This window comes from Zootoca vivipara, chromosome 12, assembly GCF_965207765.1.
Source record: "Zootoca vivipara chromosome 12, rZooViv2.hap1.1, whole genome shotgun sequence".
Taxonomy (NCBI): Eukaryota; Metazoa; Chordata; class Lepidosauria; order Squamata; family Lacertidae; genus Zootoca; species Zootoca vivipara.
Window position 1 is genome coordinate 33050798 of NC_142595.1, and position 23753 is coordinate 33074550.

The window sequence follows — 23753 nt, forward strand, 5'->3', positions numbered from 1 at the left end:
TTGGGGATGCCTGATCTAGGCCTTAGAGAGCAGTGGGGAGGCAAGGATGTTCAGTCCTCACAACTGCCTCATTGGGGCAAGACCTATTGGGATGAATTGCTGTGATCATTGTACCCTGCGTTGATTTGGTTTCTTTAAATAAGGAGCGAACCTCACTCTCACTGGGTGTTTTATTACTGACCTACTTCTGACTCCAGCTCCTGACAGCTGAGTTAAGAATTCCAGAGTTTAATGGAGCTCTAGCTCAAATAAGTACTATACAGTGGTACCTCTACTTACAAATTTAATGCGTTCCAAACACACATTTGTAAGTCGAAAAAAATTGTAAGTCAAATCCCATCGGAATGCATTGGGGGGAAAAATTCGTAAGTAGAAGCAACCCTATCTAAAAATTTGTAAGTAGAAAAAATCCTATCTAAACCGCATCGAAGATGGCGGACGGAGCTCCATTCATAAGTAGAAATATTTGTAAGTAGAGATATTCATAAGTAGAGGTACCACTGTACATAGAATTGCTGTCATGCCTCATGGCTGACCAGAGCTTTGAGCCCAGGTTCCCATGCCCTAATACCAATATGCTACATATACCACTTTACACTTCGGAATCTCCTTTGGCTACAACTTAAAGAATCCCCCTCCGCACTACTGCTCCTATATAATATAACCAAGGGGAATTTACCATGACAGTTCTGAATATTCTCCAGCAATCCTACAGGGAATTCAGCATTTTGACTTAATAACCACCTCCCTGTTTGATCATCAAAAGGACTATCATTAATTCTGCTGCTTCTCAAATCTGAGGTGCAATTTCAGGGAGCAATGTAAAAACTCAAAGCAAAGATTGTAGGAAATGTTATAAATATAGCCTCTCGTGAAATTAAACAACCTTTCAGGTTAGCCAGTTTTAATGTAATGCCAGTACTGTAGAAGGGATTACATGAATATGTGGATAGAAGGTAGATGTTCCCTTGTATGGAAGACAGCAGTTTTTGATGTCTTGCAGCTAGCACTATTTACTCAAAAGGCATGTCAGCTCCACATAGCAAACTGCAGGGTTCAGTATATACATCAGCCACTTCATAAGTACCATCAGTCAGGAGATTTTATCATTGGTGGTATTGCTTTTCATGGTGGCTTCCTCTCTAATTCACCAACCTTCACTGAACAAGCCCCACTGGAGTTGCCTGAAGACCTTGTGTAAGAACTTAGCTATTATTATTTGCTTCTATGTATTTTATCATTGAAATGAACAGTCCTACAACAGCAGTCTCATAACACTTGCTTGAGCAGCAGATCTATACAGAACATACATATTTGGGAATAATTCCCTTCAAATCCATCTCTTACTGAAAATAGAGAGGATGGTGGTATTAGATTTAGGCAGTTAATAGAACACCAAAAGGAAAAATATCTCATTGCTCCCCAGGGAATGTATAACACTTTACTGAGAGCCATGCATTCTTATAAACTTTCTGCAAACAGGTAGAATTTATAGGAAAGCTTCTCTTCTGAAGTTGAAATCTGAATCTATCATCTTATGTTCCTTGTTAGGGCCACTTCACACTAAAATAATTAACTTCTGAGTCAAATGCAGAGTACTTACCAGTGCGGAATATTATTTTGATAAAGATTGCAACTCTTGTTCTAGGGTGGTGCCTAAGGGTTACCAGCACATCCTGGCCTTAGCATTTGCAGTAAAGGAGATCAACGAAAACCCTCACATCTTACCCAACTACACCTTGGGCTTCCACATCTATGACAGCTATGTCAATGCAAAGAAGACCTGTCATGCCACAATGCTACTTTTATCCACACTGGAGAAATTTGTTCCCAACTATATATGTGATATTCAGAATAACCTGGCAGCTGTCATTGGGGGACTTGACACCGAAATCTCCCTTCATGTGTCCACTATCTTGCATCTCTATAAGATTCCACAGGTAGGGCACTGTTTGTCTGTGGAATATTAGAATCCAATACCCTTTTCATACTTCCTTGGTCTTTCCAGATTTTGTTTTGTGTGGGTTGGGACCAGATGTGGGTGCACTAGGAATGGATAGATTGCCCTTCCTTCCACCCTACCTCTTCTCATTCTTCCAAGACTAAGAAATCCCTCATAAATAAGGGCAGGGAATGAAATGATAGTCACATGATAGTCACAAAGTATAACTGAGATTCAAAATGACACAGACCAGACTACTTGTCTGATTCAGTGTAACACATCTTCTGATGTCCCTTTATTCATTGGTTTGTGACGAATACCAGTTGATGACCTATATCCCCTGTTAAGGGATTATTCTTCAAAGGATATGATGCCACTGTTGATCTATTCCAATTAGCATTTCCAACCATAGTATTCATTTCTCCAATCTCTCCTTAGCTCACATATGGCCCCGCTCCAATGGTGAATGATAAAATCCCAGGGTTTTCCTTCTACCAGATGGCCCCCCAGGAACGCCACCAATTTGCAGGGATTCTCTCTTTGCTTCTGCATTTCAGATGGACATGGATTGGGGTCCTTGTGATGGATAATGACAATGGAGAAAGATTTGTGCACACTGTGCTCCCAATGTTTACAGAGAGTGGGATCTGCTTTGCCTTTCTAGAAAAAATTCCAAAAATTAGTTTTGCCACTGCAACTTATGACATGGTTCAAGTAGGGGCAAAATTGCATGATGAAATAATGAGCAGCAAAGCTAACGTAGTGCTGGTCTATGGAGAATCTTTTGCAATGGTATTTTTAAGATGGCTTCCCTATCTAAAAAACATAGTTCCTCTGACAATGAATATAAAAGGTAAAGTGTGGATCACAACAGCCCAAGTGTTATTCACTTCATATACCTTTCAAAGGAATTGGGATTTAGATATGTTCCATGGCACTATATCTTTTGCAATTCATTTGAAAGAATTAGAAGGTTTTCATCAATATGTTAAGAGCAGAAACCCATCCATTACAGATGGAGATGGTTTTGTCAGGGACTTCTGGCAACAGGCCTTTGGCTGTGAATTCCCAAATTCCATGGTTGGCAAGGTGCAGTGGGATATTTGCACGGGGGAAGAGAAACTGGAGAACCTTCCTGCGGATTTCTTTGAAATGAGCATGACAGGCCCCAGCTATAGCATCTACAATGCTGTTTATGCCGTGGCCCATGCTTTGCATGTGTTGACCTCATCTAACCTCAGAGGAATGGCTCACAAAAGGAGACAGAAGGATTGGAACCAACAGTTTTGGAAGGTAAGCGGCTGAAGTTCCTCAGCTTGCATAGCACCTTACAAGCATGTTTTTTTCTTTTTTTTATTGAGTTTTAATAATACAAAAAGAGAAAAGAAAGCACACAAAAATACTATATCATTTACACGAACATAAATCCTTCCTGCCCCTATTCCCTTCCCACCACCACACCCCTTGACTTCCTAATTTTTAAAATCCAATATAATCGTTTCACTATTTAGATTTTTATTTTTTATCTCTTTATAACATTCGTAGATAATGTTGTTCTTTCCGCTTTACTGCTTTAATCTAAATATATCAACATATTCTTTTGGAACAATATTTATCCATATATGCTTCGAAGCATTGCCATTCTAGTCTAAGTTTTTGGTTTGACAGCCAGCTTTGCCCTTTCTATGAGCTCTCTTAATTTACACAGACAATCATCTTTTGTAGGTATTGCCTCACTCTTCCATTTGCTGGCAAATATTATCTTGGCAGCTGCTGTGGCATAAAAGAAAATTCCCTTCTTTTTCTGTGGTATATTTTTCCCCAATAAACCTAATAGGTGTGCCTCTGGTTTCTTTTGTATATATGTTTTTATCACTTTTTGAGTTCTTTGTGAATCATACCCCAGTAAGCCTTGGATTTTTCGCAGCTCCACCAGGTGTGAAACAATGTTCCTTTCACTTTTCCACATTTGCAGCATAAAATGGACTTCTGTTTGTAAATTTTGGCCAGCTTTGATTGTGTTCAGTACCACCTGAAAAACATTTTCTTAATGTTCTCTTTTATGGTGTAGCAAGCGGTGAATCTAATGTCTGTGCGTGATACTCTTTCCCATTGCTCCAAATAAATCGTATGGCCGATGTCCTGAGCCCATTTTACCATCACCTCTTTTACTTCTTCTTCCTGTAGGTCCCAATCTAATAATAAATTATAAACCTTTGATAATGTTTTCTTATTGGTTTTCAGCAATGCATTATATAATGTCAATTCTTCTGTGCCAAATCCTATTTTTATATCTGATTTAAAAACACTTTTTAATTGATTGTATTGAAGCCAATCCGATAGATATGATCTTATTTCATGAAATTGATTTAATTTTAATTGGCCTTGATCTTCTGTCAGTAGTTGTCTGTAAGTAGCCCATTCTTTTTGCGTATTCAATTTTTAAACCGCATGCGCTTCAAGCGGCAACAACCACCAAGGTGTCAATGGTTCCAGAAATAGTTGGTTCTTTAGCCATACTTTAAATAGGGCATTTCTTATAATGATTGTTAAAATCTTTATGGACCTTGATTTTATTGTAGCCTAAATAGGTGTGCCAGCCGAATCTATTGTTGTAGCTTTCTAAATATCTTCATGCGCCCTCTCGCCCAGATTGTCCGGAGTTTTGGGCTGGGTTGTCATCAATATGCTGATGACACCCAGATTTATCTGTTGATGGATGGTCGTCCTGCCTCAACCCCAGACACACTGACCAAGTGCTTGGAAGCTGTGGCTGGATGGCTACGTGGGAGTCGGCTGAAGCTAAATCCTTTGAAGACAGAGGTCCTCTGGTTGGGTCGGGATGACATGGGGCGGGGGGGGGGGCAACTTCCATCTTTCTCTAGGGCTCAATTAGTGTCAGCCCCTTCTGTCAAGAGCTTGGGTGTAACCTTGGATGTCTCCCTTTCCATGGAGGCGCAGGTTGCAACCACAGCCAAGTTGGCATTTTTCCATCTCCGCCGCATTAAGCAGTTGGTCCCCTACTTTTCTCAGCCTGACCTGGCCACAGTGATCCATGCGATGGTCACCTCCAGCCTTGATTATTGTAACTCACTCTAAGTGGGGCTGCCCTTGAAACTGACCCAGAAACTCCAGCGGGTGCAGAATGCTGTGGCGAGACTCCTTACGGGGTCCTCACTGCGAGATCTCATTCATCCAGTGCTTTACCAGCTGCACTGGCTCCTGGTGGAGTACAGGGTCAGGTTTAAGGTGCTGGTTTTGACCTTTAAAGCCCTATGCGGCTTCGGACCCTCATACCTACAGGACCACCTCTCCCAGTATGCCTCGCAGAGGACATTAAGGTCCACAAATAATAACATACTGGAGATTCCAAGTGTCACGGTCCGGTCGGCGGGCGTCAGGACCAGAGGCAAGATGGTGGTGTAGAAGCAGGAACAGGTGCAGGGCTGAGGGTCCAGCAGCAGGCAGTCGCAGGGTCAAGGAGCAAGGCAGAGGCGAAGGTCTGGGAGTCAAGGAGCAAGGCGTCGGCAAGGCGAAGGTCCAAGGAGCAAGGCGAAGGGTCAAGGAACAAGAAGCACGGCGAAGGTTCAAGGAACAAGAAGCAAGGCGAGGGTTCAAGGAACAAGAAGCAAGGCGAAGGTTCAAGGAACAAGAAGCAAGGTGAAGGTTCAAGGAACAAGAAGCAAGGCGAAGGTACAAGGGTCGAGGGTCAAGATGTCGGCAAGGCAAGGGTCCACGGAGCAAGAATCAAGGCGTCGTCAAGGCAAGGATCAACAGAGCAAGAATCAAGATGTCGGCAAGGCAAGGGTCCAAGGAGCAAGAATCAAGGCATCGGCAAGGCAAGGGTCCAAGGAGCAAGAATCAAGGCATCGGCAAGGCAAGGGTCCACGGAGCAAGAATCAAGACGTCGTCAAGGCAAGGATCCACGGAGCAAGAATCAAGACGTCGGCAAGGCAAGGGTCCAAGGAGCAAGAATCAAGGCGTCGGCAAGGCATGAGTCCAAGGAGCAAGAATCAAGGCGTCGGCAAGGCAAGGGTCCAAGGAGCAAGAATCAAGACGTCGGCAAGGCAGGGGTCCAAGGAGCAAGAATCAAGGCGTCGGCAAGGCATGGGTCCAAGGAGCAAGAATCAAGGTGTCGGCAAGGCAAGGGTCCAAGGAGCAAGAATCAAGGCATCGGCAAGGCAAGGGTCCACGGAGCAAGAATCAAGGTGTCGGCAAGGCATGGGTCCAAGGAGCAAGAATCAAGAGGCCAGATGCAACCAGGCAGGGATAGTGTTGCTGTGGCCAAGAGCTGGAGGGAAATGCTGGGCTTTTATCCCTCCCAGCTCCTGCCACCAGGTGCAGTGAGGTATCAAGTGGCCTCACCTGAGTGACCACTCCTTGCTTCTCCAGCACAAGCTGAGGCAGGCCCCAGTCCTGCAAAGCACTACAGGCCCCAGAGCCCAACTCCTGCCCATACTCCTGACACCGAGTCACAAGGTGGTTAGACTGGCCTCGACCAGGACCAGGGCCTTCTCAGTACTAGCCCCGACCTGGTGGAACGCTCTCTCTCAGGAGACTAGGGCCCAGTGGGAGTTGTCATCTTTTCGTAGGGCCTGCAAGACAGAGCTGTTCCGCTTGGTCTGTGGACTGACTCAGTCTGACTCCGGTGTTCCCCTCCCCTAAGGCTTTATCCTACAGATATTTAAATGAGGTTGCACTTGTAGATTCCTAATTTTAAAATTGAATTTTAACATTGTATTTAATCTGCATTTTAATTGAATTATTTCTTTTATGCTTGCTTTGATATTCTTGTTGTTAGCCGCCCTGAACCTGGTCTTGACTGGGAAGGGCGGGGTATAAATAAAATTATGATGATGATGATGATTATTATTATTATTAAATCTAAAATATCTGTTCTTTCTAGAGTTATCCAATCTTTTAGCCAATTTAAACATTCTGCTTCATAATGCAATTTTAAATTCGGTAAGGCGAATTTCCCCTTGTCTTTTGTTAGCAACTTATATTTTATACAGGGTTTCTTGCCCTGCCAAAGATATTTTACTAAATCTTTTCTCCCTTCTTCAAAGCAAGTTGGCCATACTATAATAGGAGTCATCTGGAAGAGGGATATCATCTTGGGGAGTACATTCATCTTTATTGTTGAGATTCTTCCCCAGAATGACAACTTTAATTTGCTCCAACTCCTAAAATCATTTTAAATCTCTTTCCAAATTTTGTTGTAATTATTATCAAAAAGATTGATATTTTTCATTGTTAGTTATATTCCTAAATATTTTGCCTTTTTTACAATTTTTAGTCCAGTCACTTCTTGCAGGTCCTTTTGTTTGAATCCGGATACATTACTGAATTCCGTTATCTTTTCCACTGCTCTAGGGATACTCGTTTCTGGACCTTCAACTGTCAAAATGATATCAGGAAACGCCTTTAATTTAAAAGCTTTTTCACCTATTGTAATCCCTTTTATATTTTCTTCTTTTTTAATCTCTAAGTTTAGCACCTCTAGAATTGATATAAATAGTAAAGGGGATAAGGGACAGCCCTGTCTTGTTCCTTTCTCAATTATTATATTCTCTGTTTTGCCACCATTAATAATTAAGCTGGCAAGTTGTTTCTCATATATGGCCATAATAACCCTTGTGAATTGTTCTCCCATCGAGGTTGCTTCAATGACATTCCGTAAGAAAGCCCATGATAGGTTGTTGAAAGCTTTTTCTGCATGTTTCTTCCTCCCAACATCTGGGGTTCCTCAGTGCTCTGCTCTTTGCTGCCTGGATGTACAGCTTTCAGCATGGGTGTGAGAAAAGGCATAGCTGCCAAGTTATCCCTTTTTTACAGGGATTTTCCCTTACGCTGAATAGGCTTCCTCGCGAGAAAAGCGAAAACTTGGCAGCTATGAGAAAAGGGAAACTAGTGTTGTAGCTATACTTTGCAGTTAGTATGAAATGTTGAAATGTTTGCAAATTTTAGCTGAACAATGATGGTACTTCACAGTTGTAAGGGGGAAAGGTCAATGAGTTTATTCAAGCAGAAAATGTCCATGGTGGGCTGGGGTTGTGAGTTTACACACAATCAATTCAGATGTGACTCCAATTAAAACCAGGAAGCAGTGATGGCAGCCAGAGGAATCTGTACCACTCTCTTAGCACCCCCAATTCCACAAAAGCTTCATCAGAGCAAGTGATCCCACACCACTCCTGAGAGAGTAGAGACGGACAAAAATAACAAGAAAGCAGGATGTGTGCTGGAGAAAATTTATTGGAAAATCCACCAGATCAGGCTCAATCACCATCTTTCATTGACTCTGGATCACCACTCAACATTAAATGAAAAAGAGTTTCCTGTGTGTTGACATGCCTTTACAGGAAGAAGTGTCACCATCTCTACAATAGATCTTTGTCTGAAAGATCAAAAGGCAGTCTTCACTAAACTCCTGTCTTTGCTTTCTTTTTTCCAATCTAGCTCCACCACTTTTTGAGAAGTATCGCATTTAACAACACTGCGGGAGATGAGGTCTCCTTCAACCAGGATAGGGAGGTACTAAGTGGCTTGGACATTATCAACTGGATTTTTTCCTCCAACCAATCCTTTCATAGAGTGAGAGTTGGAAGGATGGACCCAAAGGCTTCTCCAGATCGTGCATTTACCCTTCATGAAGATGCCATAACATGGCACAGCTGGTTTAACCAAGTAGGCTCCAAGTATCTCCTGTTTCAAATGAGTTCCAGTATTGAATGAGCACTGGGGATCTGTCCAGATTTCTCAAACTGCTTTCCTTTGAAAATCATACACACCCACTGAAGTGTGTGCAGTTGCTTATACAGTGATCTGCCCAAACACCTCCATGTCATTGAAAAATAGAAGGTGTTTGTACTGGCATTGCGTGAACGGCAATGCTTTCTCTAGTTTGAATAAATATCTTCTGTATCATACCAAATAGCTTCTCCTACTCCCCACACAAAAGTACCTAGAACCAGAAAGATTTCCTAATATTATTATTTTTTATCATAATGCTCTTCTACATCATACCAAATATTTCCTAATAATTATTTCTTTTGTTTTCATTATGCTCTTTCATTATGGATCAGACTCAGCCACATTCTGTATGTACTGTGAGATGCCAGCTTGGATCTAGCAAGAAAGTGAAGGAAGGGGAACCATTTTGTTGCTACGATTGCATCCCATGCCCAGACGGGAAGATTTCAAACATGGAAGGTAAGCAATAGACATAGAGGGCTGGATCCACTTGCCATTACTTACCCTCAGCTCCAATTGAAATAAATGCAAGTGGTGTACGTTTGCTTAAGTTATTCTGGGTCAAACACAAAGGCTGCTGTGTTCTGTTATCCAGAGGAATGTTTAGAATCTTATTGAGATGTTATCAAAACATTGATGCCACATTTAGCCCCAAATGCATGACCACATCATTTTCAATGCAGCATTCCTATTTCCACTCTGATGCTACTTTATATCCATCGAACCCCTAAACACTTTATAGTATCAACACTGAGAGTTTCACTGGATTTTAATGGATATGTGAAATGACAGCAATTATGGCATGATGTTGAAATAAACATCTTTCTTTCTCCAGATATGAATGACTGTTATAAATGCTCAGATGAAAACTATCCTAGCAAGAGGCAAGATACATGCATTCCGAAGGATATAACCTTCTTGTCTTATGAAGAGCCTTTGGGCATTAGTTTGGCATTCATTGCTGTTTCCTTGGCTTCAATTGCAGCACTGGTGCTGGGAATATTTCTGAGGAACCACAACACTCCCATTGTCAAAGCCAACAACCGCAACGTCACCTACACTCTCCTCAGCTCCCTACAGCTCTGTTTTCTTTGTGCTTTATTATTCATTGGCCAACCAGAGAATGTAACATGTCTCCTCCGACAAACTGCTTTCAGCATTATCTTCTCTGTGGCTGTTTCTTGTGTGCTAGCAAAGACTATCACGGTGGTTCTGGCTTTCATGGCTACCAATCCAGGGTCCAGGATGAGGAAGTGGGTGGGGAAAAGACTGGCCTATTCCATTGTTCTTTCCTGTTCCCTTATTCAAACATGCATTTGTATTGTGTGGCTGGCAACCTCTCCCCCATTCCCAGATATTGACATGCACTCAATGGGTGAAGAAATTATACTAGAATGTAATGAGGGGTCTGTGACTATGTTTTACTGTGTCCTCATCTACTTGGGCTGCCTGGCAATTGTAAGTTTGACTGTGGCTTTCCTTGCCAGGAAGTTGCCAGACAGTTTCAATGAAGCCAAGTTCATCACTTTCAGCATGTTGGTCTTTTGTAGTGTTTGGTTTTCTTTTGTTCCTAGTTACTTGAGCACTAAAGGGAAATATATGGTAGCCGTGGAGATCTTCTCTGTCTTAGCTTCCAGTGCTGGCTTGTTTGGTTGCATCTTTTCCCCAAAGTGTCATATTCTTTTGTTGCAGCCTCAGCTGAACAGCAGGGAACAACTAATCAGAAGAAAAGGATGAAGTTTTAATTGTGAGTTCTTTGTTATAGAATGTTGATTTGTGCTGATGTGTTTTATGGATGTTTGTGTACAGTACAATATTTGTAGTTCCTTTATCTTCAGCAGCTTAGCAGAAATCTTATCTAGAAGACTTCAGTCTCTCCCAGTTGAGGAATGTGTTTGGGGAATAGAATCGAGTCTACAGTCTTCTAATTCCATGCAAACATAACACAAGTTGTGGTGGAAAATGCCAAAGAGCCATCTACTCCAAGTCACACACAAAAAAAAAAGTAGGGAGAGGAACATATTCAAGTGTGCCCACTCCAGTACATCACCTTTGGCTCATTTGCAGTCCTTCTTGATGTTAATTTATTGTATGTGCAGTGGGGAGCCTTTTCATGTCATGGTGCCCTAGTTGCCTCCCTTACTATCAAGCTTACTATGGTGCATTGTATGAACCTGAGAGGGTGGGGCTTTGCAGTGTGATTTGGCTCCGTCTTCTATATTTCTTCACATGTGAGTTATTAAAGCAATCCATTGAAAACAGACTCTCAAGTGGGTCCACCCACTTATTCGACCACCGACATGCTTAGTATTTTTCACCTTTGTTTGCTAAAAAAAGTGTGGTTTTTAAATAAAAATCCTGTATCCTGTATATGTAAACAGAAATGTAAATGGCTTTGCAATACATATTATTTACATATTTTTTGCATTTTAATCTGTAATACTAGGTTATGGGGAACATTTGTAACTGTTGACTTCATTTATCTTTTGCTAGTTTAAAAAATACATCATTTTTTTACCTTGAATTTTATTTACAATGTTAATGTATATGTTATTTTATAAGTAAACTGAGTGGAAGTTTTATTTACAATATCGTCTCTCTCCTGACATGTGTCTCATATCTTGATTCTTTATTGCTCGAGACAGTCAATATGCTCTAAGTCTTCAATGCTAATTCTGTCTGATCAGAAGTAATTCCCATTGACTTACTTACATCAACGGGACTTATTCCCAGGTAAATGGAATTAGGATAACCCCTTTGAACCATTTCCTTTGCTCCTCATTTTTCTTTTCTTATGGAAATAAGTGGTCTCTTTTGTTGCCTGTGTGTTTCATCTGTGCTCCTCAGTTAAAGCATGAGGCTCAATGTAGGGAGAACCATCTTGATTTGACTATTCATTTTGATCACCAACACCACCTGATTGGTGGTTGGCATCATTCTCTACCGAGAGAAAACCCAGAGGGATCAGGAAGCAGGTTTTGTGAAGTGATATTTGATATAAAAGCCAAACAAACCAGGATTTCCATTTCTAGGATTTGAGAATTTGGAGGAAGGGAATTGAAATCATGCAACACCCATCTTCTTTGTTATACCATGCAAAGTTATAAGGAACTCTGGTCAATCAGATCAAAAGCCCATCTAGTCCAGTTCAACCACAACAATGACCCTTCCCACTGTAATGTAGCTGAGAAATAGGAATAGCCCACATCCCACCATGGCCACACCAGGCCGCAACCTCCACTCCCCACAATTCTGGAAATAACAGGCACTATCAGATTTAGCCTCTCCACAGACCACAAGTCAAGTGCAGATGGCACCTTGGGGTCATTTGTAGCCCTCTCTGAGTTTGCAGTCTCTGTCTACAGTGGGAAGCCTTGTCCAATCATGGAGCACAAGTTGACTCTCCACTTCAGACCTTTGGCTGTGTTATTTGTGTTAGAGTCTCTGTAAACTGCTTAGGTTTTATTTACACTTAAACAATATACCATTTCTGTTAAATAAATTATTAAAACACTCCTTGACTGATAATTGGTGCCCTCCTAACATGTGATTAAACCACAGAGCCTAGGGCTTGCTGATCAGAAGGTAGGCAGTTCGAATCCCTGTAGATAAATAGGCACTGCTCCAAGCGGGAAGGTATACGGCGTTTCCGTGTGCTGCTCTGGTTCGCCAGAAGCGGCTTTGTCATGCTGGCCACATGACCCGGAAGCTGTACACCGGCTCCATCGGCCAATAACATGAGATGAGCACTGCAATCCCAGAGTCGGTCACGACTGGACCTAATGGTCAGGGATCTCTTTACCTTTACCTAACATGTACCCCATAGCCTGATTGTTCTTAGCTAGAGACAACCAATATGCGCTACAGCTGCAATTCTTTTTGCGGACCTACTCGCCCCTGGTGGTGAAAGGCAATACCAACAACAGATGTAAGCAAAGTGCACATCATAGCATTTTGAAATTTAAAATTGGCCACAAGTTTTATTGATTACAGATGTAGGTAGGCTTTGGTCCAGGCATTAGGCGCTTATCCATTTTCCAGCTTCCAGGTGGATGCTTGAGCAGGGTTGTGCCGGGCATAGGCACGGGGGGGGGGGGCAGAGCAAGCATGTTTTCTCCTACGCTGGAGGGTAGGACCTGAACCAATGGCCTCAAGTTACAAAAAAGGGGATTCTGACTACACATTAGGAATACCTCTCTGACAGTAAGTGTTGTTAGACAGCAGAATGGACTCGCTTGGGAAATGGTGGACTGTCAGGAGCGGGTGTCAAGAATAAATCACACAAAGTAAGTGAAGTTAACTCATTATTAGAAGCAATAACGTCTGCTAAGAAGTGTCATGCCTAATGAGCACAGCAACTCTTCTCATTAGGTCTCTGCTCCTCCCTCTTTACACCTCTTCTGGTCCAAAGAGATTAGCGGGTAGGGGAGGGACTTTTAGCTGCAGGAGGGGAATTCACCCAGTGGCGACGCTGCATGCTCCGCTACTTGGGGCAGAGAGCAGGCGGGGGAGTGTCTGGCACCCTCAGGGGCGTGGTGTGCATTCTGGGGGCGTGGTGCGCTACCTGTGGGGGCGTGGTGCCCGGCGAGCAAGGGGGTTGCATGGCACGTGTCTGGGGCGGCCACCGTGATGGCACCCTACTGGAATAGTGGTGCCGGGGGCGGTCCACTCCCTCTGCACCCCTGTTCCTCTGCCAGTGAATACACCTGGCTTCTTCACCAGCCTGACACATTTCTGCTGTTTTGCCTTCCTCTTCTCCTGCTTCAGCTTCAGCTTCTGATTCTGCACTTTTCTCTGCCACTGACTCTGATTGCTCACTAAAGCCTGTTACTTCTTTGACGTCTGACACCTCCTCCTCCCAGTCTCCTCCCTCTTTTTGTCCTTTTAATTAAAAGCAAAAGGTTTTCTTTTAGCTCACTGAATATCTTTTCTTAAAGTAAAACTATGCTGAGTTAATACCGTAAGTCCAGAGTTCAATGGAACTCTCTCTCAAATAACATAGAATTGCTGTCATGCCATGTGTCTGAACACAGATCTGAACCCAGATTTCCATGGCCTAATTCCAACATGCTACGTATATACTGTACAGCACTTTACATTTTAGAGCAGGCATCCCCAAACTGCGGCCCTCCAGATGTTTTGGCCTACAACTCCCATGATCCCTAGCTAACAGGACCAGTGGTCGGGGAAGATGGGAATTGTAGTCCAAAACATCTGGAGGGCCGAAGTTTGGGGATGCCTGTTTTAGAGTCTCCTTTGGCTGCCGGGGCTGTTATGATGAGTTCCTAACTTCAAAATTCCCCTCTCCACTACTATTCCCATATAATCTAAGGAAAGGAGATTTAAAATGAGAGTTATAAATATTCTCCAGCTATTGTCCAGGGAACCCAGCATTTTGTCTTAATAATTACCTTCCTGTTTGATGATCAAAAGGTCTGTAATTAACTCTGCTGCCTCACAAATCCTTGGTGTACTTTCAGTGGCCCTGGAAAAACACAAAAATAGCTGGTGGAGGATGTCATAAATATATCCATGAACATGAACAAATGGTAAGGGGTACAATTCTGTGATTCTGGATGTGCTAGATTCCCACCTCTCCCAAAACCAAACTACCTTTCAGGTTAGACAGTTGCAATGTAATATAATATAATATGATGGCAGTGCTGTGGAAGAGATTAGATGAATATGTGGTAGAATGTAGATGTGCCCTTATATGGAAGATGGTCTTTTTTGGTGTCTTGCTGCTAGCAATATTTACACCAAAGTTATGTCAGGTCCACATAGAAAATTGCAGGGTTCAGTATATACATCAGCCACTTCATAAGTTCCATCAGTCAGGAGATTTTATCATTGGCGGCATTGCTTCTCATGGTGGCTTCCTCTCCAGTCCAGCAACCTTCACTGAACAAGCCCCACCGGAGTTGTATGAAGAGCTTGTGTAAGAACTTATTATTATTATTATTATTATTATTATTATTATTATTATTATTTGTTATTTTGTTACTGGAATGAACAGTCCTAGAACAGCAGCCTCAGAACACCTGCTGAGGCTACAAACCTATACACACTTATTTGAGAATAACTCCCTTCAAATCCATTTCTGACTGAAGATACAGAGGATTGTGCTGTTAAATTAAGGCAATTAATAGATTACTGATTGAAAAAAAAAATCCTGTTGCTCCATGGGGGAATGAATAGCACTTTATTGGGAGGAATGTATATTTATGTGCCTGAAATTTGTGTACCTTTGAGCGGTTCATTCTTATAATCTTTCTGCAACAGGTAGAATTAATAGGAAAGCTTCATTTTATGGTCCTTGTGTGGGCCACATAAGACTGAAATGTTTAAATTCTGAGTTTAAATGTAAGGGACATAGCAGTATGAAATACCTATATCATTTTGATAAGGATTGCAACTCTTGTTCTAGGGTGATGCCTAAGTGTTACCAGCACATCCTGGCCTTGGCATTTGCAGTAAAGGAGATCAACGAAAACCCTCACATCTTACCCAACTACACCTTAGGCTTCCACATCTATGACAGCAATGATAATGCAAGGAAGACCTATCATGCCACAATGCTGCTTTTATCCACACTGGAGAAATTTGCCCCAAATTATATATGTGGTATCCAGAATAATCTGACAGCTGTCATTGGGGGACTTGACACCGAGATCTCCCTTCATGTGGCAACCATCTCACATATCTATAAGATTCCACAGGTAGAACACTTCTCCATGAGAATCCAATACTCTTTCCATACATCTTTTATTCCTTGAGATTTTATTTTGTGCATTGGAAGCAAAATGGATGCATTAGGAATAATCTGATCAAAACTTGTTATTTCATTCTTATACCCAGATTAAGAAAAGCCCTAAGTTCATAAATGAGGGAAGAAAATGGGATTGGGAACAGGAAGTTCGTAAAATATAATTGGTATACAGAACTCAAACTGCTAGTTGGTCTTTAATATAAGACAGTTTTTGATGTTCATTGGTTTGTTACAAACAGCTCAAAGTTGCACAAATCACATTTTAAGGAAGCTGATTGAAAGGTTTGATGTGCAACAGTTGCAAGTACTGTTCCATAAAAACAATTATCTTGACCAGTTTCAATCTGGGTTCAGGTCAGGTTATGGAACTGAGTCATCTTTGGTTGTCCTGATGGATGATATTTATGGGGAGTTGATAGGAGACTGTGACTGACTTGATTTCTCAATGACCTTTCATATCATTAACCATGTGGTCCTTCTCAATCTGTGAGGGGTGCCACAGGGCACCATCAAACGCAGCATGTCATTTAACACCTCTATGAAGCCATTGAGTGTTGCCATTGGGAGCTTTAGGCTTGAAGTCATCAGTAAGCTATTTCACTGCAATATTAAATCATTAGATATTGTGCAAGCCCAGACTCAATGGTGCACTAGATGAGGGCTAACAAGCTGATTCTGAATCCTAGCGAGATGGAGGCACCTTGGGGAGGGGTCCCCAAGTCCAGATAATTGATCTATTGCCTGCTTTGGTTCAGGTTATTCTTCCCCTGAAGGAGCATTAAACATTAGGCAGAAACAGTCCCTGTTGCCGTTTCAGTGCCTAAGGCAATCCTCATCACACAAACCTTTTCAGTAGATGTTACGCTGCCAGCATCTGTATTGGAATTGTTTTTAGAACTTTTTTTAGGTGTTTTACTGTTTGTGGGTTTTGTATCCTAGGCTCCTTTGGGGCAAAGTAGAGAGATAAATTATTTTTGATATTAAAATTTATATAAGTAGCCATGGATTTGAAAATTTACACCACCTCTGCAGTGTCACAGACCATGTTCCCATAAGCATCTTATTCAGAATTTTTATGCTCCAAGTTAATGTGTTTTGTTTCATGTTTTTCATGTTGAATACCTTATAATAATCACTGGTGTATCTTCTGAATAAATTCTGCATTTCTGAGTTGATTCCAGTCCCAGACTGAACATATCTAGGTCTAGGAATGAACCCCACATTATAAAATGTACCGTGACTTTCCCTGACATAACCCACCAAAAATAGGGTAACTTAAGATACATGTGAGATCCAAATCAGTCAGGATAACAACTACATGAATAGAAATTGCATGATTAGCTTTCTAGGTAAATATGATAGACATTCTGATGTAATTTGCACTTGTGGCAGCTAATCTGGATCAGTTCCTTGGTTTGAAGGGTAGGGAGGCTTTAACTCCTTGCACATACATATCCACTATGGTCCCAATCTAAACTTGGCATCTTGCTTTCCTTTGCTTTGTTTTTCCCCAATGCAAGATTTTGGTGTGCATTAATTTTGGAATGGGAACACAGTGCAATGATAGGGTTAAACAACCCCTACCAATTATACAGTATGTCACTTTTCTGATTCAGATCTCCTCCCACCTACCCAAATATGTAATTTGCTTTTTAAAAACTACCGAGCTAGAGTGGTTGCAGGTGCCAAGAATGCACTTCTAATATATCTCTCCAGCTGCCCTGATTTCATAACATGAAGGGGAGTGGTGATAGGAAGCGAGAGGGAGAACAATGAAATACATTTTTTGGACACTACTATAAAAATACAGGATGGACGTATAGACACCACCTTATACAGAAAACCAACTGACCGACAAGCATATCTACATGCTTCTAGCTACCATCCCAAACATACCAAACAATCCATCGTATACAGCCAGGACCTACGTTACAACCGCATCTGTTCCAACTCTACAGACAGAGAATCTCACCTAAGAGATCTACAGCAAACCTTTTTAGAACTAAAATATCCACCTGATGAAGTTAAACAACAGATCAACAGAGTCAGACTGATACCTAGAGAGAACCTGCTGCAAGACAGACCCAAAAGAGAAAATAACAGAACACCACTAGTCATCACATACAGCTCCCAAGTTAAAACAGTACAACGCATCATCAGAGATCTACAGCCTCTCCTGGACAATGACAGCTCCCTTTCTCAAGCTCTGGGAGGAAGACCTTTCATTGCCTACAGACAGCCACCCAATCTTAAACAACTCCTCATCCACAATAATACAACCACCCATAGCTGCCAAGTTATCCCTTTTTTTAAGGGATTTTCCATTATGCTGAATAGGCTTCCTCGCGAGAAAAGGGAAAACTTGGCAGCTATGCAACCACCAGACTTAACATGGACACTGGTACCAGAGCCTGCAATAAACCCAGATGCCAATTTTGCTGCCACATACACCCGGACAACATCATTACTGGCCCCAACAACATCCAACATACCATCTCAGGACTATTTAATTGCTCATCTTCTAACATTGTGTATGCCATCAAATGCCAACAGTGCCCTTCAGCTCTCTATATTGGACAAACAGGCCAAACCCTACACCAAAGGATAAATGGACATAAATCTGACATCAGGAACCACAAGACAGAGAAACCAGTAGGAGAACACTTCAATCTCCCAGGACATTCTATACAAGATCTCAAAGCAGCTGTTTTATTACAGAAAATTTTCAGGAACAGACTGGAAAGAGAAGTTGCTGAATTGGAACTCATTACCAAGCTTAAAACCATGGAGCCACCTGGGATGAACAAAGACATTGGATTCTTATCTCATTATGCATGATCAAGCTTTCTTTAGCGACTCAGCCCTTGCTTTTTCCCCGCAGGACCAATTGCAGTCATCAGCAGTTGTTAACAGCCATCTACAGGTTTACCACTCCCATCAGCCCATCACCCATTCCCACCCACCCACCCACCCTCTGTATATACATAAGGGTCTGACTCTTCTGTTTCAAGTGTATCTGAAGAAGTGTGCATGCACATGAAAGCTCATACCAAAATAAAAACTTAGTTGGTCTTTAAGGTGCTACTGAAGGAATTTTTTTTTTATTTTGCTTCGACTCAGACCAACACGGCTACCTACCTGTAACAAAGAGATTTGTTTGGGGAGTTGCCCAACACACATTAGACTCCAGTTCTACTGAATTCAGGGCCGACCCTTCAGCTTCATTCATGTGGCAACCACCAGATATTGCCTTAAAAAAATGGAGCCAACATCAGAAAAGCTTCAGCACCCCCTAAATAGCAAAGCTCTCATTTTCTTTGCAGTAAGAAAGATTCCCAACCTGAGTTATGAAGAAAGGGGTATAAAGATCGAAATTTTACCAGCATTATCTCTATTCACTGAAACTTAAATCCTGTTAATCACCTGCTAATCTCTGAGAGATTAACTAAATTGGATATCAGACTAGAAAACAATTCCTGAAATAATGTGTGTGAGTGGCTGTAAATAGTTGAATCTGCTATAAATGATAGGATCTATATCACCTTTCTCTGATCTCTCTTTAGCTCACATATGGGCCTGCTCCAGTGATGAGTGATAAAATCCCAGGATATTTCTTCTACCAGATGGCCCCCCAGGAACACCAACAGTTTGCAGGGATCCTATCTTTGCTTCTGCATTTCAGATGGACATGGATTGGGGTCCTTGTGATGGATAACGACAACGGAGAAAGATTTGTTCAAACTGTACTCCCTATGTTTACAAAGAGTGGTATCTGCTTTGCTTTTCTAGGAAGAATCCCAAAAGTTAGTTTTGCCAGTAAATTATATAATATTGTTGAACAAGGGGCAAAAGTACATGATGAAATAATGGCTAGCAAAGCTAACGTCGTGGTGCTCTATGGAGAATCTTACTCAATGGCATTTTTTAGGTGGCTTCCATATTTAAAAGACATTACACAAGTGGCTATGAATGTAAAAGGAATAGTATGGATAACAACAACCCAGATGATGTTCATTGCATATACCATTCAAAGGAATTTGAATTTAGATATGTTCAATGGCACCTTATCATTTGCAATTCATTTGAATGACCTAGAAGGATTTCATCAATATGTCAAGAGCCGAAATCCATCCATTACAGATGGAGATGGTTTTATCAAGGACTTCTGGCAACAGGCCTTTGGCTGTGAATTCCCAGATTCCATGAATAATAAAATGGAAGGGGATATTTGCACTGGGGAAGAGAAGCTGGAGAGCCTTCCTGCGGATTTTTTTGAAATGAGCATGACAGGTCATAGCTATAGTATCTACAATGCTGTTTATGCTGTGGCCCATGCTTTACATGCGATGTCTCCAGGTAGGCTTAGACACAGAGGGCTGGTGCACGGAAGGAAACAGAAGAATTGGAGCCAACCGTTCTGGAAGGTAAAGAGTTGAACCACAGGAGCCAACTCCTAGGGTTGTGGAGTTTTGGTCCCCACAATAAAATATGTGAGGTGACTGGGGCCCCACAAAGTTTATGAGCATTCCCATTCAAATAGTGTGTGTGCACTGCATCATGTGATCGATTATGTGGGGTGGGGCTTACCTTGGTCCCCACAATATTTTATTCGAGTTGATCAAAGCTTTTATGTGATGCCATTCTAATCACAACCAGGAGACAGTAATAATGGCCAGAGACACCTGCAATATTCTTTTAAGAGCGCCACATCCTCCAAACCCTTTCTCACAGCAAGTATCACCACTCTCGACTAGAAAGCATGGGGCAAGCAGAAGACCACTCTAGTCTGTGATTTCTAGGTATGGAATAAGTGGAAGTGAGGACAAGCCCTCTCTTGCCATCCACCATTAGTGTGGGACTTTGCTCATTATTAGATGAGGCTTTAATGTTTTCCTTTGTGTCAATATCCCTTCAGAGCAACAAGTTTACCATCCCTACATCTGATCATTGTATGAAAGATCAAAGTGCAGTTTTCTATGAATGGCTCCTTTCATCTTCTTTCTGTCTAGCTCCACTACTTTCTGAGAAGTGTCTCCTTTAACAACACTGCAGGGGATGAGGTCTCCTTCAGTGAAAATGGTGAGGTAGCGTTTGGCTTGGATGTTGTCAACTGGATTATTTCATCCAACCACTCTCTTACTAGAGTGAGGGTTGGAAGGATGGATTCACAGGCTCCTCCAGGCAAAGCTTTTATCATTGATGAAGATGCCATAATGTGGCACAGCTGGTTTAACCAGGTAGGACCCTTGTGTCAGCTATTTTGAAGAATTCTTATTCTAAATGAGCACTGATCATTTGACCTCTAAAACTTCTTTGACCTCTAAAACTTCTTTGACCTCTAAAACTTCTTTAATTTGACAATCACACACACACCTATGAAAAACTGGTTTTTCATTGAAAGAAGTTTAATGTCTATTAATGTGTTTGGATTGATACAAAAAGGTTGGCCAATCACAGGTTCATATGGAGAGAGGCAGTCCCTGAGGAATTGCAGTCCTGAGGTGTTAAAGGGTTATATGTGTACAATTATATTGTGCTTGCTTTCTTGTACTGTAGTTTGTGACCTTGATCATATAGAGTACTACCCAAAAAACCTCAATATCAGTCCCCAAAAGTAATTCTTACAAGTGTTTAGTGTGTGGAAATGCTTTGTCTAGTTGAAATAAATAGATTTGTGATATTATCAGCACTTTCTCCTAATGCCCAAGTAAAGTTGCTTTATCAATGTCTGGTACATCATACCAGGTAATTCTCCCTCTCCCCATACAAAATGGCCCACAACCAGAAGCATTCCCGAATTAATCATTGTTCTTCTTATCATTATTCTGGTCTTTATGTATTAGACTCAGCCTCATTCTGTATGTACTGTGAGTTGTCAACCTGGATCTAGCAAGAAAGTGAAGGAGGGGGAGCCATATTGCTGCTACAATTGCATCCCATGTCCAGAGGGGAAGATTTCAAACAAAGAGGGTAAGAGTTAGTTGTATTTAGTTTCCTTTGAAATATATGGTAAGTGGTGTGGTTATTGTAAACCGTGAGGAAAAATAATTTGGTTTGAGATAACAGTCACTGTTGAGGAAGCTCAGGACTTTGATCCTATGGAGGATGCATTAAGGAGGACTGAAAGGCTAATAATAACCAGATTATTGAAAATATCCAGTATAGTAAAGGTACTTTTGGAGTAACCAATAACTGCTGATATTGTTCAGCAGTTGATGGCTGAACAATTAAAAATGGTCAGAATAATATTTGATGAAGATGTAGAAAATAAAGGAAATGAGCCAGATGATGGACCACAGAAATACGACATAGAAAATGAAAGCAGGGAACAAACAGATCAAATTGATGAAAAGTTGGCAGGACTGGATCAAGAAATAATCAAATTGAAGGAAGCAAAAAAAAGATAAAAGGAATAAATGGTATTTAAATTGTTACAATTTTATTTGGTTTACAATTTTATTTGGTAGAAGCTGAATTATGGTTTGGATGATTTGGATTTTATTGAATTTGGATGTTTTAATTGAATTAATCTTAATCTCAATTTTAATTAATTTGTTTGCTCCTTAATTGTTTTGTTAGTTGTATGATGAATGCTGTATTGTTACATAGCTATGGGCCTATGGCTGTAATAATAAACTTGATGGTATTTAAATTAAGTCATGTCTGACAAATTGCTCTCAAATACTGTACTGTACATGTAAGCCTACTTAAATTAGCCTGGATCAAACACAAAGACTACTGAATTATAATGCATAATGGCTGTAATCCAGAGGAATATGCACATTAAATTATGCAGCTCCAAGTGCTAATTTTTTTAATGTTTTAGTTATTTAATGATTATTGAAACAGCTATTGCTGTTTCCTAGAGAATAACATTACTACCACATTTAGCATATGTTTTTGATCCCAGAAAGCTTATGACATCATTTTCATTGCTGCATTCTTCATCCCAGTCAGATGCTACTTTAGATCCATGTAATGCTTAAGACGTCATACTCACCCCTTCACACCACATTGACTGTTTAATCTTATTTCAAAGGATCTGTGTAAGGAGAGAAGTCACAGCATGCTGTTGAAATTGATGACAAATATATTAGCTCAGATCATCAGGTCACATCCTTTTTTTTCCAGATATGAATGACTGCAATAAATGCTCAGATGAAAATTATCCTAGCGAGAACCAAGATGTGTGTATTCCCAAGGACATAAACTTCTTGTCTTATGCAGAACCTTTGGGCATCAGTTTAGCCTTCCTTGCTCTTTTCTTTGCTTTGATCACAGCACTGGTATTGCTAACATTTCTGAAGAACCACAACACACCCATTGTCAAAGCCAACAACCGAATCCTCACCTACATTCTCCTCATCAACCTTCTGCTCTGCTTCCTTTGTGCATTATTGTTCATTGGCCAACCTGAGAATGTGACGTGTCTCCTTCGGCAAACTGCTTTTGGAATCATCTTCTCAGTTGCTCTTTCCTGTGTGCTGGCAAAAACCATCACTGTGGTTCTGGCTTTCATGACCACCAAACCAGGATCCAGAATGAGGAAGTGGGTGGGGAAAGGAGTGACCAGTTCCATTGTTTTTTCATGCTCCCTTCTTCAAATAGGCATATGTATTGTCTGGCTGGCAACATCTCCCCCATTCCTAGACATTGACATGCACTCAATGACTGAACTTATTATACTAGAATGTAACGAGGGGTCTGTGACTATGTTTTACTGTGTTCTTGGCTACATGGGCTTCCTGGCAATTGTGAGTTTCACTGTAGCTTTTCTTGCCAGGAAGTTGCCAGACAGTTTCAATGAAGCCAAGCTCATCACTTTCAGCATGTTGGTCTTTTGCAGTGTTTGGTTGTCTTTTATTCCATCCTACGTGAGTGCCAAGGGGAAATACATGGTTGCTGTGGAGATCTTCTCTATCTTAGCCTCTGGTGCTGGATTGCTGAGTTGCATCTTTGCCCCCAAATGCTATATTATTTTGTTGAGACCTGAGCTAAATAGCAGGAAACAGCTAATAAGAATTAAAAAATGAATAAATAAATAAATAAATAATGTATTTGATATAGGTTATAATCAATAAGTATGTCTGTTTGTGTGTACTCGTGCGCATTCATGACATGTGTGCATATGAAGTTGACTATTTGTAAATGATAATCATAACTTCTCGGCAGTTTTCTTATGTTAGTCTCATCTACAAAACTCCCCATAGCTTTCCTGCGGAAAACCCACTGTTTCGCGCTAAATCGGAACAGCAATCTGCAGAAAACTCAGGCTTTCCCAGGATA

The 23753-nt window shown here is 41.2% G+C and overlaps 2 protein-coding genes across 2 annotated transcripts; both read left to right on the plus strand.

Moving 5' to 3' along the window:
- Positions 1–9048: 9048 nt before the first annotated feature.
- Positions 9049–10435, plus strand: LOC118095474 (vomeronasal type-2 receptor 26-like). The gene is made up of 2 exons (XM_060281238.2): positions 9049–9157; positions 9534–10435. The coding sequence occupies exons 1-2, from the start codon at positions 9151–9153 to the stop codon at positions 10433–10435; spliced, it is 909 nt and encodes a 302-aa protein (XP_060137221.2). The 5' UTR covers positions 9049–9150.
- Positions 10436–21328: 10893 nt separating this feature from the next.
- LOC118095475 (vomeronasal type-2 receptor 26-like) lies at positions 21329–23500 on the plus strand. The gene is made up of 2 exons (XM_088655977.1): positions 21329–21437; positions 22599–23500. Exon 2 carries the CDS (start codon positions 22601–22603, stop codon positions 23498–23500), a length of 900 nt encoding a protein of 299 aa, XP_088512103.1. The 5' UTR covers positions 21329–21437; positions 22599–22600.
- The last annotated feature ends 253 nt before the right edge of the window (positions 23501–23753 follow it).

Bases quoted from the DNA above. Each gene is read 5' to 3' on its own strand.
- LOC118095475 (XM_088655977.1), top strand. From the start codon at position 22,601: ATGAATGACTGCAATAAATGCTCAGATGAAAATTATCCTAGCGAGAAC.